The sequence below is a fragment of the Aricia agestis genome, chromosome 8 (assembly GCF_905147365.1).
Source record: "Aricia agestis chromosome 8, ilAriAges1.1, whole genome shotgun sequence".
Lineage (NCBI taxonomy): Eukaryota > Metazoa > Arthropoda > Insecta > Lepidoptera > Lycaenidae > Aricia > Aricia agestis.
The window spans coordinates 12,900,048-12,918,428 of record NC_056413.1 but is presented as its reverse complement, the minus strand read 5'-3'; the positions used below and the strand labels follow the sequence as shown (position 1 = coordinate 12,918,428).

Genomic DNA, 18,381 nt, shown 5'->3' with positions numbered 1-18,381 from the left:
TTTAAGGTGTAAAACGGGCATTAACTACATATTTTAATAATATAAAGTGTTACACTTTACGTAGGTACTGATAATCGCACTAGTAATCGGTAAAAATACTTTAATAAATATAATTTTTAATTCCCACGTAGAAACGACCAAGTGGTAGTTAACTCAGTTGTCATATTTTCAAGCGCAATGTAGATGCAGACAACTACAATATCTCGTAAATTAAACAGAAATAGAAGAAATTAAATATACATGTGGATTAATTTATAAATAATGAAACAACGATGAAAATTTCAATAAATTTGATTGGAAATTGACAAAATGGGAGCATTTTTTCCTATTATGCGCTCTCCTGAAAAGTAGCTGTTTTGTAGATGACTCTTTTTACTTTGCACCCGTCGATTTGTGCATTGTTTTACACAACTACAATATTGAGGTGCCGCATTCGGGAATCTGTGTTTTCTATACAGCGCGGTATCTAGTCGAGCGCGCGCGCGAGACCAATCATTTATCTAAGCGTAAAAGTATAAAAGCGATAGTATTTCTGTCGGTTACCGTCCGCTTTTCCGCTAAAACCGAAGTTTTGATGGGTGTGAAAATATTTGAAATCCGGAAAAATGTATGTTGCAACTTGCAACGGTAGGACTCAGCAACATCCAATTTTTATTTTGTCCGCACGTAGTCACATGAAACACCTAGAAGCTGGCGTCATTCAAAACATGGCTTGCTATGATGCTCCACAGAGTCCCAGACAAATCCCCGTTCCCCGCGGGATGCAAAAAAAAAAACTTGGCATCATGTTAGGTAGAGCTAGGAGCGTTGATTAAATAAATAATACGTTATAATCTTTAAATATCTTTAAATGAGCAATTCTTGTATACAGGGTGTAACAAAACTAAGTGATACTACTTCAGGGTGTGTACGTGTTCCTTGAAGAGAGTTCATTGTGAAAGTAGCAGCGCTGAAAGACCAAATTTTTTTTTGACTTTTGTATGGGGAAACTCGTGACGCTCGGGCCCTTGCCCATACAAAAGTCTTTCAGCGCTGCTACTTTCACGGTGAACTCTCTACAAGGAACACGTACACACCCTAAAGTATTATCACTTATTTTTGTTACACACTGTATATATAACATATAATTGGAATCTCGGAATCGGCTCTAACGATTTTCATGAAGCACATAGGGGGTTTCAGGGGCGATAATTCGATCTAGATAGGAATCATTTTTAGAAAATGTCTATTTATTCGTGTTTTATCGAATACCGAGCAAAGCTCGGTCAAATAGCTAGTTAATTGTTATAAGTGGGTGTTTTGTATATTATACAAAACACCCATATAAAAGCTAAAAATTTCCTTATGTTTCTATGATGCATATTATATTAAAACGCCATTAATATTAATTGATAAGGGACCGTGTAGGTCAGGCTATATCAAATTTTATTATTGAGTTCAGTAACTCAAGTATGCTCTCACAGAAGTATTCCCGAGGTGGTTATTTTATAAAATTTTACAACGTCTAGATACTTAAAAGTATACATTTACATTGTAATGTAATATTTAAAGGAGAGGCGTTTTATTCTAATACATATTTTATAAAATACAGGTGAATTTTTTCTAGTAGGCGTGGTCGATATTAGTTATATGATGAACTTTTTTAACCTTTGCGAGCACGATTTTTATAAGACCAAAAACTGACGATCTATGTAGATATACCGATAAAGCTATTGAATATAATATCCCATGGGAACATTCTCTTTTTTTTTGGATAAAAAGTAGCCCATGTGTGAGACCTTAAATTTTTACCATACCAAAGTATTCCTTAAATCGTATTTATTCAGTAGTGTTTGTTTTAAGGAAGCTGAAATTTTCAAAATGTAAGTTTCATATTAATTATATTACCTATCTTCATAATCAACATATTATTATTATAATAATATCATAATCTTATATCTTTAAACGAGCAATTCTTGTATATATATATATATCTTGTATATTTATCGCCCCCGAAACCCCCCATATATATATATATATATATATATATATATATATATATATATATATATATATATATATATATATATATATATATATATACAGGGTGTAACAAAAATAAGTGATAATACTTTAGGGTCTGTACCTGTTCCTTGTAGAGAGTTCACTGTGAAAGTAGCAGCGCTGAAAGACCAATTTTTTTTTTACTTTTGTATGGGGAAACTCGTGACGCTCGGGCCCTTGCCCATACAAAAGTGAAAAAAAATTTTCGTCTTTCAGAGCTGCTACTTTCACAGTGAACTCTCTACAAGGAATACGTACACACCCTAAAGTATTATCACTTATTTTTGTTACACACTGTATAGGGGGTTTCGGGGGCGATAAATCGATCTAGCTAGGAATCATTTCTATAAAATGTCATTTTCATCGGATACCGAGCCAAGCTCGGTCAAACAGCTAGTAATATTATTATAAGAGCAACTATGCAATAAGGACGTCGTTTTGCACCTTTGAATATGTTATGTATTGGTGTGAAATTCATGCCTAAGCCAAATCTTTATCTTTATAATATATGAAACTCAAATGTGACTGACTGACATGGTGATCCATAAACGCACAGCCCAAACCACTGGACGGATCGGGCTGAAATTTTGCATGCAGGTAGATGTTATGACGTAGGCATCCGCTAAGAAAGGATTTTGATAAATTCCAACCCCAAGGGGTTAAAATAGGGGATGAAAGTTTGTATAATATAATAATACTTCTTAACGCGAGCGAAGCCGCGGGCAATAGCTCGTAATAATATAAGACTCAATACGTCCTCATAAAATATTTTATTAGTGGCAAATCTGATTATTCTGAGCCCGTAATCCATATTTCACTCTGCATCCTACTAATATTATAAAGGCGAAAGTTTGTTTGGATGTGTGGATGTATGGATGTTTGTTACTCTTTCACGCAAAAACTACTGAACGGATTTTAATGAAACTTTACAATAATATAGCTTATACATCAGAATAACACATAGGCTACAATTTTAACCGACTTTTAAAATGGGGGAGGTGTTATGTTCGTTTTCTTATGTTCAACGATTACTCCGCCGTTTGTTAACCGATTTTCAAAATTTTTCTTTTGGTGTATAGGGTATCATCCCAATTTGGTATTATATTCACAAAAGTGGTAATCTGATGAAGGATCCATAAGTAATCGAGGGAACTCCTCAAAATTTATAGGGAAACATGTGGTGACTTCGGTTTCGTGAAAAGTATTCTAAGCATATGCTATCAACAAGTAAGATTTCGCACCGAGATATACATGGTATACCGTGGTTCGGAAGGTGCTGAGAGAACTCCTGATTCTTTAGAGATACAAGTTTGGGAGTTTCGGCGTTGTTTTAAGAACGGAAAGCATATGCTACTATGCAAATTACATTAATCATCATCATCATCATGACTACCATATTATACCATACATCGTCCCATGGTTATGACTTATGAGCCTAAAATGACCCTGTTATTGGTACTTTTCATAGTCTTTTAGATCGAGACTTGAGTTTGTCAAGCGATAATTAAAAAAAAGTCTATACCTACCTAATATTATAAACCTGAAGAGTATGTTTGCTTGAACGCGTTAATCTCAGGAACTACAGGTCCGATTTAAAAACTTATTTCAGTGTTAGATAGCTCATTTATCGAGTAAGACTATAGGCTAAATATTATTACGCTAAGACTAATACGACCGAAGAAACTCAGGAAAATGTGGGAAAAACGGAGGAATTATTATAAGAAATTACCAACTACTGGAGCAATTTTTATGGCAATATTAAGCACAGATATAGAGTAGACCAAGTGAAAATAGCTTATGTCCCTACTGGACATAAGCTATTTTTTATGGGAAAATGTACGGTTTCTGTAAAATTCCTAATTAACGCGGGCGAAGCCGCGCGGGATATCTAGTATTATTATAATAAAATAGTATTGTAGGGGCGAGGACCCCTACACTACAACGATGGGCAGAAAGGAAACTGGGGTTACCTGGTGGCTGAGGTAGCTGGGCAGATGGGCTGATAGGGCTGATGTGCTGATGTGCTGATGCTCGTAGTCACACGACACTGTCACCTTCTATTTCACTGAGCTGAGGATTTATCGCGAATCACGGGAACGGCTAGCCGATATTTTTCGTATTTAACGATCGCGCGCCGGTAATGGACTGTGTCACTTGCATGTCAAAACGTATGACAGCTGACAGCGCAGACTCATGCGCAGTGTTGCCAACTGCCACATTCGTCGCGCTAAAGTTTGGCGCGAACAAGTATGTCTCCTAAAGAGGCATTATATTTTAGACTTATCGACCATAGTATACCTACATCAGCACAAAGAAAGCTTCGAACTAGCTTCGAATAACCATAACATACATTTATGATAACTGATAAGATTTACTTTCATAATTTATTGTTCGTAGACCGTAGTTAACGGATAATTTATTTTGTCATTATTCCATTCTATTGGGAAGATATTAGGGGAGATTCTTATTTTCTATTATTATTTACGATAAGAGAAAATGATTTATACACAACACAAAGAGGACCTACGTAATTTGATCGGTTTATATCAAACTCAAAATTATTGCAATTTAAGCCTACCGAAGTTCAGTTACGACTTACGTTACAAATACCACAGAATAGATAATAGTGCAAATACGTAGATCCATAAGCCCGTAAATACGTAATAACACCTTTTCACTGTTCATTATAAAATTTCAATTTTCATTAATCTATTTTGTAGATGGTTCACAATAAAAAACCAAATAAAAATAATATTTTTTAATAAAAATTTAAAAAATCTTATTATTAGTGATCGACCCTTATATTAAAGGGTATTACTTATTTCTAATATTATTATTATTTAAACAATTCTTAGTAATAACATCTAAGCTATTATTAGGATTATATCTTAACTATAAATTAAAGTTAATTTTTACCTTAACTTAATATGAACACTTTAGTTTACTTTGATTAGTAAGTAGATAATACATAAAGTTAATATACCTAGCGGAATAGAGCAACAATCTCGAGCTGTCAAACGTAACCTAAATTGGTTTCATCTGTGTGTAAAAATAAGTGTACGTATACACTTACACAAGCATGATTGAACGTGATTTCTATGAGGTTAAATTGTCAACGTGCGGCACGTGCCGACTGGACGTCAAAAAAAGAGTGCTGCTGTCATGTATCACACGTCTCTTTTTACCACGCAGTGTTACTGATAGTGACATCTCTCTTGCTCAGGCCTTTGTTTCTCTATTCCGCTAGGTATATTAACTTTATGAGATAATATAATAATAACAAATCTTATTATTATTTTTAAACTACTCCATCATAATATTATTTTCTTGTACATACCTACCTTATTTGGTGTAGTAATTTTCTTTAGGTGTTAACACGCTGCGAAGTTAACATTTTCATTTACAAAAATTGGTCTTTTTGGGATAGATAAAAATAAATTTATGAATTTCATCCATTTATTCAAAAAACTTACTTAACCGGCTTTTAAATATTAATTCAAGTAAAAGAAAACTTGGTTTTTCTTCCGACTTTGAAGTCTAGGCTAACAAGTGACCTAGAAGTCTTAGTCTAGACGTAGGATATATAATTTTATAGTTCAGTCTAGACTCTAGACCGGTCTCTAGACCGTTGGTTAAGGAATTTTCAAAAGAATTCCATATTATGTAAATTATGTGTTGCCAGCTTTAGGCAAATTAAAAAAAAGTTACGATTTTTTAGCAAAAATGATTTCTTTGTAAATTTGTACAACAAGCGCTTTCTTTTTTTAAGTCGCTGAAAAATCTCTTCTCATTTCCTTCTTGTTACGCATGAATGAATATAGTCTGGCCCGATTCTGATAGCATAGGAAAGGAAAAGTTACTTTTCCTTGGTAAAATGCACAGCGAGGCTAAAATGGTCGCTTTGAAGAATCAAGATATGAATCATAATGTGATTCATTTTTCTAAAATCACAAAATGCAACTCTGCTTGCAATTCATTTCCGTATTTTTGTACTGATTTGACATTTGTCAGTTTGGCAGTTTTGACAATTCATTTGCTGAATTGATTGGAAGGAATTGCTAAATGTTACCATTTTAGCCCCGCAGTTCATTATTAATTTCGCGCGTAATCATATACATTTTATAAATTCTTTCTTATATCATGAATTAACAGATTCTTCAAATAATTATTATCGTTGGCAAAGCATTCTACGATGTCGAAATGGTCCATGTCGTCTTTGATTTCCAGAAACATGTTCTGCATTAAGCACGTATTGTGTAGCAGTTCAAAGAACTCTCTGCTCTGCTTCTTGAAGGTGGGACTGTCGTTTTGTCCAGCGAGGATGAAGACCCTGATCTTCCGCGCTTGGAGGTGGGTGAAATCATCGAACTGGGGGGACATGGGTACCGCCCACTCCTCGGGCAGCTGGATGGCGTCGTTGTTGGTGGTATGGATGATCTCCCGGAGGTCGTAGATCCCTGAGATGAGGAAGGCGCCCTGCAGCCGCTGGGAGCCGGGCGCATTCTCGAGAAAGTCGGCGTTGGCCAGCAGCTTGGAGACGAGGTGCGCGCCCGCCGAGTGACCGATGAAGTAAACGCCTCTGTAACAAATATCCTCATCATTATCAACGTCATCTACTCGAAGGAATCTTTTGTTTGTTAATTAGAAAGAACGGTGGCCCGATTGTTCTGTAGTGCTAGCACGGCGACCAGCGGAAATGCGAAAGTATGGACAAACTGTGGAAGAAAACCTAAGGTGCCGTTCCGATCTTTTTTCGTTCCGAAAAATTCAATTAAAATGCCATTTTATGACAGACTATAGTCACAAACTGTGGACATAAACTTAAGGTGCCGTTCCGATCTTTTTTAGTTCCGAATAATTCAATTAAAAAGCCACTTTATGACAGACTATACTTCTAAAAATTCAAATAATATCCTACATTATGACATATATACTATAGTGTGTCATAAAGTGGCATTTTAATTGAATTTTTCGGAACGAAAAAAGATCGGAACGGCACCTTAGGTTTATTTCCACAGTTTGTCCATACTTTCGCATTTCCGCTGGTCGCCGTGCTAGCACTACTGGTCATGTCTGGGGAATAAGGACACATGACTTTACTGGACGTTGTTCACAACTAATAAGCTTTCGTGATTTAAGGCCATCCCGCGAGAAGCGACCTTGACCATACATTTGCCGCGTTGCCGAGATCGTGCTAAAATCCTATTTTTTTACTTATCTCAGTTCAAAATTGACCTAAAAATTCAAACGTCAAATATGCAGTTTAGTGAAATTGTCGATCTATTGGCATGTGTCTCAACTCTCAAATAAACGTAATTTTTAAATACTAGGGAGATACTGAATGTATGCTTGAATTTAAATAAATTGGTGTTACTTTGGAAGCTGATATCATGAGTATATAAAACAAAAATGGGAAATTAATAACTATAAAAGGAACGTTCATATTATACTGAAGATTATTGCTGTATTCTTATTATAATTTTGTAGCTTTCAAATTTTTTTTTTATGAAATAAGGGGGCAAACGAGCAAACGGGTCACCTGATGGAAAGCAACTTCCGTCGCCCATGGACACTCGCAGCATCAGAAGAGCTGCAAGTGCGTTGCCGGCCTTTTAAGAGGGAATAGGGTAATAGGGGAGGGTAAGGAAGGGAAGGGAAGGGAATTATAGGGGATGGTAGAGAAGGGAATAGGGTAGGGGATTGGGCCTCCGGTAAACTCACTCACTCGGCGAAACACAGTGCACGCGCTGTTTCACGCCGGTTTTCTGTGAGAACGTGGTATTTCTCCGGTCGAGCCGGCTCATTCGTGCCGAAGCATGGCTCTCCCACGTATAGATTATGACGGTAAATTACGGCATCTCCGTAGGGGGAGCACCGGTAGCTGATTTCATCAAAATCGGTTCTGCGGTTTGTGCTTGAAGAAGAAATAGATAGATAGACACTTTTGTATATTTATAAAATTATAAGGATAGAAACCCAAGAAATGAGGTTTACAATTTTCATTGAATCTCTTCAGTGCATTCTCAGACATACAACATACATGTTCCTTATGTTAAAAACTTTGTCGGAACTCGACAGATCTATTATTATTATTGTTTCAACTTTTACGTTGAACATCACTCGTGTAGGCTTCGCCAACTAGTCCGAAGTTATTTCATCTCAAATATAGGAAAATAATCCTTAAGTCGTCGACGTAGAGGTCGTGTCAGAAGTAAAATAACTTTGAACTCAAAGCAGTCAAGGATATTCGAGGAAAATTATTCCGAGTCAGACGCAGGAAACACAATATAAATAATATACAGTAGGTCAATCTCATGAAATCTCTAGAATTTGAGAGGCCTACTAACCCAAAAAATCAAACATCGTCCTTCTCTCTTCACACTCACGACGGTCTTTTATATGCCAGGTGAAAAAGGACGACGTGGAATCATCGCCAAGTTAATTTTACTACGAATAAAAGACAAACTATAATGATTATGAAAAAAGTATTTTGAGAAAATTTAGGTTTTATCAATGCCTTTTCAGATATAAAAAATATTAAAGAAAAGACAGCAAACTTCGAATACCCAAGCAAAAATGTGTCTAAAACAAGGTTTTTTGTAAAAATATAACTATCGAGCATTTTTTCAGTAGATAATCGTGTTTTCGTCTTGAACATTTAATCTTCATGAACTGAAGTTACTTGTGTAAAAAAAACAGTTCTCTGGACCTTACAGATTTTGAGACCTTTGAAATGATCTCTAGGAGCCCAAGGGATAAGCGGCAACTGTCTTAGAACCCGCGAAGAAATTGTTTAGAAGAAATATAAGAAAGTATTTCAAGTTTCTTTTCCAATCAAAGTAGTACCTAATCACGTCGCACGCGCGAAAGCTATTGTCTCTGATCTCTGTGTTAAGCTATTTTGTGTTATCATACTGTATACTATTTATACTGTACCGGAAGCTAAACTAAATTTCTCAAGGCGTTATAATATAACCAACTAATATTGAATATATAATGTGCTAAGTAATTTAGTTCAGTTCCTAAATATTAAGTCAACATTCGTAGAGTCAACACGTAGCGACATGTGGTGTTAATATACCGAAGAGGAAAAATTATTGACCTACTAAATGTTTTGATAACAAATACACTTAACACTATATTTTAATCAAAAATGAAATATAGGTACGTTATATTATAAATGCGAAAGTGTGTCTGTCTGTCTGTCTGTTACCTCTTCACGTCCAAACCGCTGAACCGATTTTGCTGAAATTTGGTATGGCGATACTTTGAGTCCCGGGAAAGGAGATAGGATACTTTTTATCCCGGAAAAAATGGTTCCCGCGCGATAAACGAATTTTGGCGCAACGGAGTTGCAGGCGTCATGTAGTATACTGTATTATACTAGATGTCACGCGCGGCTTCGCCCGCGTAAATTATAATTTTCCGTCTTAAGAGGAGTCCACACCGCCCTTTTTTCCATACAAACATTGTCCCCTGTTTCCTCCCTGGATAATGCTAGTAGAGTTATAATTTTTTTCCTGAATATCTACGGCCACTAATACGATGTCCCTATGTTTTCTTTTTTTTCATAATTTAATTATTAAATAAGATATGAACGTTCAAAAACCCAAAAAAATGGCCAGATTTTCCGCTGTGTTCAAACGTCCAGAAAACAGATTTGGCTAGATTATTCAAAAAAAAGCAAAACATAGGAACACAGATCAAGCCTTTTTTTAATCTTTAATGAAAAAAGTACTTAAATCGGTTAAGTTTTGGAGAAGAAATCAGGGGACAACGAATCGTTGATTTTCTGGATTTTCTGCAGTTGTCTCTATCGCGTTCTGCGGTATAGGCTTGAGGTAAGGGAGACAGCTATAGATATTACACGTGCTTTTTTTTCATTTCTCTAGCCCCTGGTGTATCCTCTTAACCACATTTCCTCTGTTTCTTCGGTCCTATTATTTTTAGCGTGATAAAATAGCCACTAACACTGAATTTTTTTTAATGGAACCGAATAGTTTCTAAGATTAGCGTGTTCAATTAAACAAACAATTATTTTTATATCGCTTGACAAAATCGAATCTTGATCTAAATGACTATGAAAAGTACCAATAATAGGGTCATAATAGGCTCATTATCATGGGATGCATAAAAAGGTATAAAATGGTAGTGATGATGATGATGAAGGGTGTAATTTGAATAGTAGCACAAAATGCTTTCCGTTCTTAAAACAATGCCGAAACTCCCAACCTTTTATGTATAAGGAACCAGGAGTTCTCTCAGCACCTTCCCAACCCAATCATGGTCTGAGCGTTGGTGCAGCTAAAACGTGTAACCACAAGTCGTCGCATTTGGAAGATAAGTGCAGTTTTATTACCCGCTCGTGAAACTAGCAAAATCGTGTAACACAGACGTTATGCCTATTAACTTTTTTAACTTAAGGTATAACATTATTTTATTTTAGGAATTAGGTAGCCCAGTTAATCTAGATTATTTTGATGTATCACCCTCTATGCTAATGATTAGAATACAAAAGTTATTAAAGCTTTCCGTAAGCGCGAACAGAGTGTGACACTCGGAGAACACCGATTTTGCCCCGATTTCGACATTGAATTAACCATTAAACAAAAACTATAAATAATTATATATATTTTTTATTGAAATCAGATACTTAAATAAATGAGGAATAACGTGTGTTTGGTCCTAATGCTGTATGTTTATTAGGGTAGTAGTAAAGAGCGTGTGACTACATTTTGAGGTGCCTCGGAGAATTACTCTTCTATAATTTCAAAGTAAATTTTTATGTTCCATGATTTGAAACGAGTGGTAGCAAACAATGGCAAGTAAGCCTCCTTCAGGGTGAAGTTACTCACTTCACTTCGCCTACAGGCTGCACCCAGACATATTGTTCCTATTTTAAGTGGCTAATATGTCGGATGAAAAATAGTACAGAAAAAAACTACTTTTACTTCACTAACAGGATGAGGAAATTTAGTCGAGTTGCTATCGATAATTTCGACATTTGAGCATCGAAAGCACCATGTCGTTTACTGGCACATCTCAAACATTCCTTTTTCGCTTCGTTGAAATTAATATCCTGTCTTAAACGAAAATGCAGTAAATACGCATCATTTGCATTGGTGCCATTATAGCTACCTATTATACTAAGCTTTGTTTATAATATATTATTTATATTAAATCTAAATAGAGACTAAGTATAATTAGTTATACTTAGTCTATAGATGTACAATGAAACAAATCTAACATCTTTATATCTACATGCCAAGACTGAGTATTATTAATCTCAGATGCCTATTAATTTAATTGTCATAATAGTATTTAAGCACTCAGGGCATTGCATTTAGGTCTTTGATCATAATTAAAAAGGTTCAACGTCTTTCATAAATGTCTTAATTAAGAAACAAAGTGATCGTGCTATATTACACATATAGCTCTCTTATTTACGACTACTATTAATAACTCATTAAATAATTGATATTTAAAGATAGTTTATTGCATTGATAAGATACATTGTAGTTATGTTAGCAGGAACAAAGATGAAATCAACAGAATGTGCGACTTCGCACAAGAATAAAGACAAAAAGACAAATTTTCAGGGACTTAAATAAGTTGTTTGCAGTGACTAGTGTCTTAAGAGGGCGACCAACCCTAAAGTGTCGATTTTATAATTCATTTTTATACTTGAAAATAAGCCCCAAATTGTTTTATTTTCTAAAATTAGATACTACATTATATTTCCGAGAATTCGATCTGAGCAAAAACACGATATCTTAAAATATTCTCGACAGAAAAAAATCATAAAGATGCATCTAATTTTCACGAATTTTTCATTTATTGCCATAACCGTGCATTGAACTAAGTTAATATTTTAACACATTGTATAAAATTCTATCATTGAGAGATCAACCTAGCGGACTTTTAAAATGTTGTATATTTATCGAGTTATTGAGAAAAAACTAATTTGGCGATGAATCCGCGTCGTTCTTTTTCACCTGGCATAATATTATAAAAGATGGGCGTGCCGCGTGAGTGTGAAGAGAGAAGGACTATGTTTGATTTTTGGGGTTAGTCGCCCTCTTAATTTGTTGCATACATTTAAATAATTGCTCGGCACTTCCCACTATCTTGTTACCTACCAGACTATATCTACAGCAGGCTTAGCATAGCCACAATAGAAATGCGAAAGAATAGAAACCCTGACGGTTTATGCGGACAAACTGTCAGATTTACTTTGTTAATCCATCACTATGTCTATCATAAGAAGAATATTAACCGCTTCTACTTTATTTAAATATTAAGCAGAAAAAACCCTAATATTTCCAACAGTGAGCGAGTTAATGCTGATGAATTATGGCCTAGAACTAGGGTTGTTGAGGAAGTGATTATGGGGAAGAGGAGGAAGAAGAATTGTTACGTGCAAATTTAGAGGATGCGGATGAAGAAGAGGATGCGGATAAGGAAGTGAAAGAGGAAGCGGATGAGGAAGAGGATGATAGGAAATTATAAATACTTACTAGCGGACCCAACCCAAAAATCTTTGTCCTGTCTGTACATAACTAGGTACATACATTACACAAAAAAAAAATTAAAAGGGTATTTCCTAGTGACAAGCCATGAATCTAAACCATTCTCAAAACACACACAATAAAGAATCATCAAAGTCGGTTCAGCAGTTAATGAGGAGTTCAGTAACATACACAACACACGCACACAAAAAGTTGCCATGATTGGATATGCGACGCGCATGCGCAATAAAATTCCTCATAAATTCCTGTTAAATTTTGAGGAAGTAATAGCGGAAGAGGATTTTTTTTTATTTATAAAAATGCGGTAATGGTTGAGGAACCCAAAATATTGCGGAACTTCCTCATTATGAGGAAGTGGAAGAGGAATCCTCAGCAACCCTACCTATATACCCTCACGATCAGCTTTCAGACAATAAAAACCAGATAAAAATGGGCCCACCCGACTGAATGCTATGATGCCTAGCACACACACTTACAAACAGATACATCAAACTTATTTTTGTCGAGGGTAAAATTATTGCGACATCATTGTCTAAATAAATGCAGTTATTTTTGGATGAATAAATATATTTTCGGCCACAATTCCATATTCACATATCAGTGAGTTCGTGAGTGACTGCTAACAAGAATAAGCCGAAGTTTCCCTATTACTTGTTAAATTGGAGAGATGTCGTTGACGCGGCTTACTTAAATGTACGGCTAAACTTTCTAGCCCTTTTTATTACAATATTATGTAAGGAGTAAAAAAAAAAAACTTTTTATACATTTTGTTCACAAATATTTTATGATCTACTGCGTTCAGACGTTTGGGCAGAATTTTTTTAAATTGAAATTAATTTCTTATAAATATGTATGGTAGTAGCTGTACAATTTTATGTATTTTTTTTAAATCTATCATTATAAATCAGAGAAAATAACTTAATACTTAAATAAAAAAGCAAGACTTTTCGATGAAAATCAATACTTATAACGATGTAGGTCATGTTTGAACTTCAAAGTTCCAATATTTGAAACGCTGTTTGCCGACATTAATAACGTGCATGAAGCAGCTTCTAAACTCGAATTTTAAACTCGAATCATAATACTTAATAATATAATTAATTACTTGTACAATGTACAAAACACCATAATCTATATTATTCTATAATAAATTAAAACATTATTGTGATGACTTATTGACGTCGAACGCACTGAATTTTTCCATTATAATAAATTTATGAAAGACCGCCACTTTCTAAAATATTTGGTGTCGAAGAGGATAAACTTACTTAAAAGTTAATATTAAAAGTCTATAATAAACGAATTTTCGGGTTATCAGTTTTTCGTAAAAAAAATTGTATCTACCGAAAGTAATAATACAAAAATTACAATACTTTCTTGCGCCGCACCGTACCGTGCTCTACTAGGTGTACAGTATATTTGTAGGTATGTCAGTCTGTCACGTACCCGACAATCTCATTATTATCGATGACTGTTATTACACACGTCACAAAAAATATAATTCCTTCTGTGGTTAAATCTCTGTTGTGCTTATCTACTTTAGGAAACCTATATGGCTAAATATATTGAAAACAAAATTTAAAGACTTGACAAACTACAGTCTCTACAGTCGTAATCACTCTACAAAATATTATCATCCTCGGTGAATTTAATGTTATTAAAAATATACACCGATAACCTTGAAACCATATCAAATGAGCCCGTCAAAATGAACAACTCTTTCTATGAGAACAATTCTGGCAACTCAAAAATAAAAGCCGTCTTCATACCCATACGGATACCCGGATGGCAATTTGTATGGGTATGAAGACGGATGTTTTTTGAGTTTCCAGCATTGTTCTCATAGAAAGAGTTGTTCATTTTGACGGGCTCATTTGATATGGTTTCAAGGATAACGGTGTTTACACTTAAACATCTTCCCCCTTATTAATAAACGTTGTATAAGCTTTGAATAGTTATACAGTGTTTTGTTCCAGTCACACAAGTGACATTTTTAATTGGATTGAAGAAGACAAAACACTGTTATACAACTATTCAAAGCTTATACAGCGTTTATTAGTAAGGGGATTAGTATATTGCTACTAGACAAATAAAGTCTACTTAGGTTCAGTTCACATTGCGGCGAGGATGGAAGAAGTAATTAAAAAAAAATACTATTGCTATTTTCAAAATTCTCAACCTAAAGTCATTATCGGACCTACGCCGCGCCGAATGGGCAAAATGTAAGCGCAGTTATAAAAAATTGTTTATGAAAATGTTTGAGAATAATTTAGCATTATTGCTCGAAATTAAGAACGAAACAGCCTTGCAGCAGGTGAGGTGAATTGTCGACTGAGTTAGAGGTGAAACATGTTAATGGTAATTGGTATTTAATACTTTTTTTACTGGCCCGCCGCTTGCGCCAATCTGGATTAAGGTTGATCCTTTTTTTATGAAATAAGGGGCAAACGAGCAAACGGGTCACCTGATAGAAAGCAACTTCCGTCGCCCATGGACACTCTCAGCATCAGAAAAGCTGCAGGTGCGTTGCCGGCCTTTTAAAAGGTTATAGAGTAATAGGGGAAGGTAGGGATGGGAAGGGAAGGGAAGGGAATAGGGGAGGGTAGGGAAGGGAATAGGGTAGAGGATTAGGCCTCCGGTAAACTCACTCACTTGGCGAAACAGCGCAAGCGCTGTTTCACGCCGGTTTTCTGTGAGAACGTGGTATTTCTCCGGTCGAGCCGGCCCATTCGTGCCTAAGCATGGCTCGCCCATGTATAAATTAAATGCGGTACTATTGCGCTCGTTCTTCGTATATATGAAAGAGAAACCATGATACTACACATAGTTTAGCTAAACTCTAGTTTAAGGTGACGCCGCGTTAAAGCAAAAAATCCTTTTGGATATGTTTTAGATCGCTTGTTTTCTATGAGAGGCCGGGACGGCCTCAAACAAGAAATGGAAAGGGCGTAAGCGACAAAATGGTTTTTTCGCGTAATTTAAAAACCATAAATATATTTCATATAAGCTAATATAGGCAAATTATAGTTTATGCTTGAACTAATCTATACAGTACAAATTTTGAAAGCTTAAATACTCTCCTCTGTTGGTAAAATTAGAATCTCTGTTTTTATAGAGGTATTTTTGATTAATTATTCTGTGTTAAAAAAGTTGACCAATCGTGTTATGCTATGGGTAATTTAAAGATAAAGACATGAAGAATACTGACAATGAACTTTAATTTCTTAGCTTTAGTCATTGTTGAGAAAAATCGATATCGCTGCAGCCAAATTATCAAGGCGTCACCTTGAAGAAGTGGGCCTAGGAGTACCTAATAAAAGTACTTCAGTTATAAAATTTACATTTTTTTAATTAATATTTATTAAAATGTTATAATAGAAGTACTTTCCTGAGGCACATATAGTATATATATATATATATATATATATATATATATATATATATATATATATATATATATATATATATATATATTTACTTTGCTAAACATTATTATGATTTATCGCTACAAATAATGGGCAGCTTTTAATCAAAATGAAAGATGAAAACTACCACTTTTGCTTCGCTGACTTTATGGATTTTTGGGAGTATAATAACTGTTTTTGAATAAACACAACATCAAAGTTTAGCAATAACAAGCCAATTAAAAGTTAGTTGATGATCCAAAAGTGATTGATTAATTCGGAAGGAAGGCTAAATGATAATTGCTTTGAGCGAAAAATTTTCAAAAAATAACAGACTTATGTAATCGAAAAGTAAATTGGTTCGGAGAAATGTCGAGAAAAAAAAATAGCTTTAACACCGGTTTCGGTGACGGTGGCCGGTTTCATTGAAACCAGGCTAGCTACGCAGGAGTAATATTACAGTGCCCAAGTGTGTGTACACAAGAGCACTCTCTATTCCTTTACTCTCATAACCCAGTGGGACGGACGACCGACACGACTGGTGGGAGATCAGGCGCAGGACCCACTTTTTACATGCCCATCCGACGCATGGATCATCTTATCAGACAATCAGGTGATCAGCCTGCATTGTCCTAACCAAACTTGGAAATAACATGTTTCCAACGCGGGAATCGTTGGAAATAACATGTTTCAAACCCACGACCTCCGAGTCAAGAGCCGCGCTCCCTATATATACCACTAGATCACGGAGGCGTTACAATAATGTCGACTACAGAACCATAACAGAACTATACACAGATCAGCTGATCTATTTCCTGTCACTGTACTATACTAAGTACTAACCCCTAATAAAATCTAGACGGAGTGTGGTCGCAGCCATCATCATCATCATCTCATGGCAGGCAGTGTCCGTGTCTAGTAGGTAGCATAATATTATTAACTATTCAAGGTCCGCTATATCTTTTTCTGTCTTGTGCGTTTCCAATTTGTTAGGTAAAGATATTTACCTATATAAAGATAAAAAGACATTGTATAGTGATTCGATTTCCATCAGGCAACCCACCTTTGCTTTCAGCGGATTCACAATACATCCCTTTTGACTCAGATTCGCCAATATTCCGAGTTTGTATTAGTTAACGCTAGGCGTTGTTTTATTGGTTGTTAAGTAGAAAAGTTGTCGAATAAGAGACGAATTTCAAATTGAGAATCAGTCTCCAGCTGCGGCCCGATTCTTTAAGCGTTGTTCTAGTTATGAGAACAGGCCCCCTGCCTCTCTATTTCACCAAATATACACTTTTTCAGACATTGTAAAATTACCTCGATCCCATTTTCTCCGCGTACTCGAATATGAAGTGTGCAGCGTTTTGAATCTGGTTGACGATCTCCGGCAGCGTCGCCGACGGACACAAGTCGTAGCCCACCACTATCGTCTTGATCCTGAATCTGGGAAGAAAACAAAATAGAAAACGTGATGGGTGCAATTTCAAAGAAATAAAACTTATTATTACGCTATAGCGCTGTCTATATCCTTATTCCTTACTACACAATTATGATTTCGACTTTCTTATTAAATTCTAGCAGTACCAATTTTGGACTCCAAAACTGGGACAAACTCAGGCGAAAATGCAATGGGTTTTCCCCTCTAAACTTTGTGAAACAAGTAGCTACTCCTGGTTTAACTTTTATAAATTACCTATTAGGTACTTCCATGGTCCTTCAAAATTTACATGTGTTTAACTTAAAAAATAACGCGTATCGGATCTATAATAGGCATGATGACTATTTTTTTTTCTTATCGGTAATTGCAAGACACTTAAAAAATAGAAACATCGTTGAAAGGATGACTCTGATAGCTTAAAAATTCACCAAGATATGACAATTCAAATATCTCATAAAAAGACCTGCCCGAAACGCTCCATACAAAGTGCTACGAAAGTATGACGTCAGTCTTTCGTAGTTTGTACGCATCGGGAGACAACTTTGTTCGACAGGTATATTAAATATTGCGTTTATGAAAGTGGTTGTATAACAAAAGTTGCTTTTAATAGCATAACTTATCGAATTGTATACAAATATTAAGAAATTTAATTGAAAAAAAATTCGACTTGAATATCCAACTTTGAAGGCGCATAACAAAAAAAATACAAATGCTATCAAGCTGAAATTTTGGGAACACTTATTTTTTACCGTGATTTCTTTATTTTATTAACAAAATTCGCTAATCTTTGACCTTGTCATCATCCCTATTATCTTAATAAATACCTGTGGAGAGGCTCGGCGGGGTATCTAGACACCTCCCTAGACAATTCCTGCCAGTAGCCGCCGTGGACGAACACGAGGATAGGTGAGTCTGGAACGGCAATGGTATGATTAGGGAAGTAATGCTGCTTACGCGTCTAAGGAAG

General features: G+C 35.5%; 1 protein-coding gene across 4 annotated transcripts in view; it reads right to left on the bottom strand.

The window, feature by feature from the left end:
* Window positions 1-6,084: 6,084 nt before the first annotated feature.
* The window catches only part of LOC121729683 (kynurenine formamidase), a 32,172-nt gene continuing 19,875 nt past the window's right edge, over window positions 6,085-18,381 (bottom strand). For all 4 annotated transcript variants that reach the window (XM_042118281.1, XM_042118280.1, XM_042118279.1 and 1 more), the window contains 3 exons: window positions 18,239-18,326; window positions 17,294-17,419; window positions 6,085-6,622 (listed from right to left, as the gene is read on the bottom strand). In XM_042118281.1, the coding sequence (XP_041974215.1) occupies window positions 6,163-6,622; window positions 17,294-17,419; window positions 18,239-18,326 (674 nt within the window). In that variant the 3' untranslated portion in view covers window positions 6,085-6,162. The remainder of the gene's footprint in view (window positions 6,623-17,293; window positions 17,420-18,238; window positions 18,327-18,381) is intronic.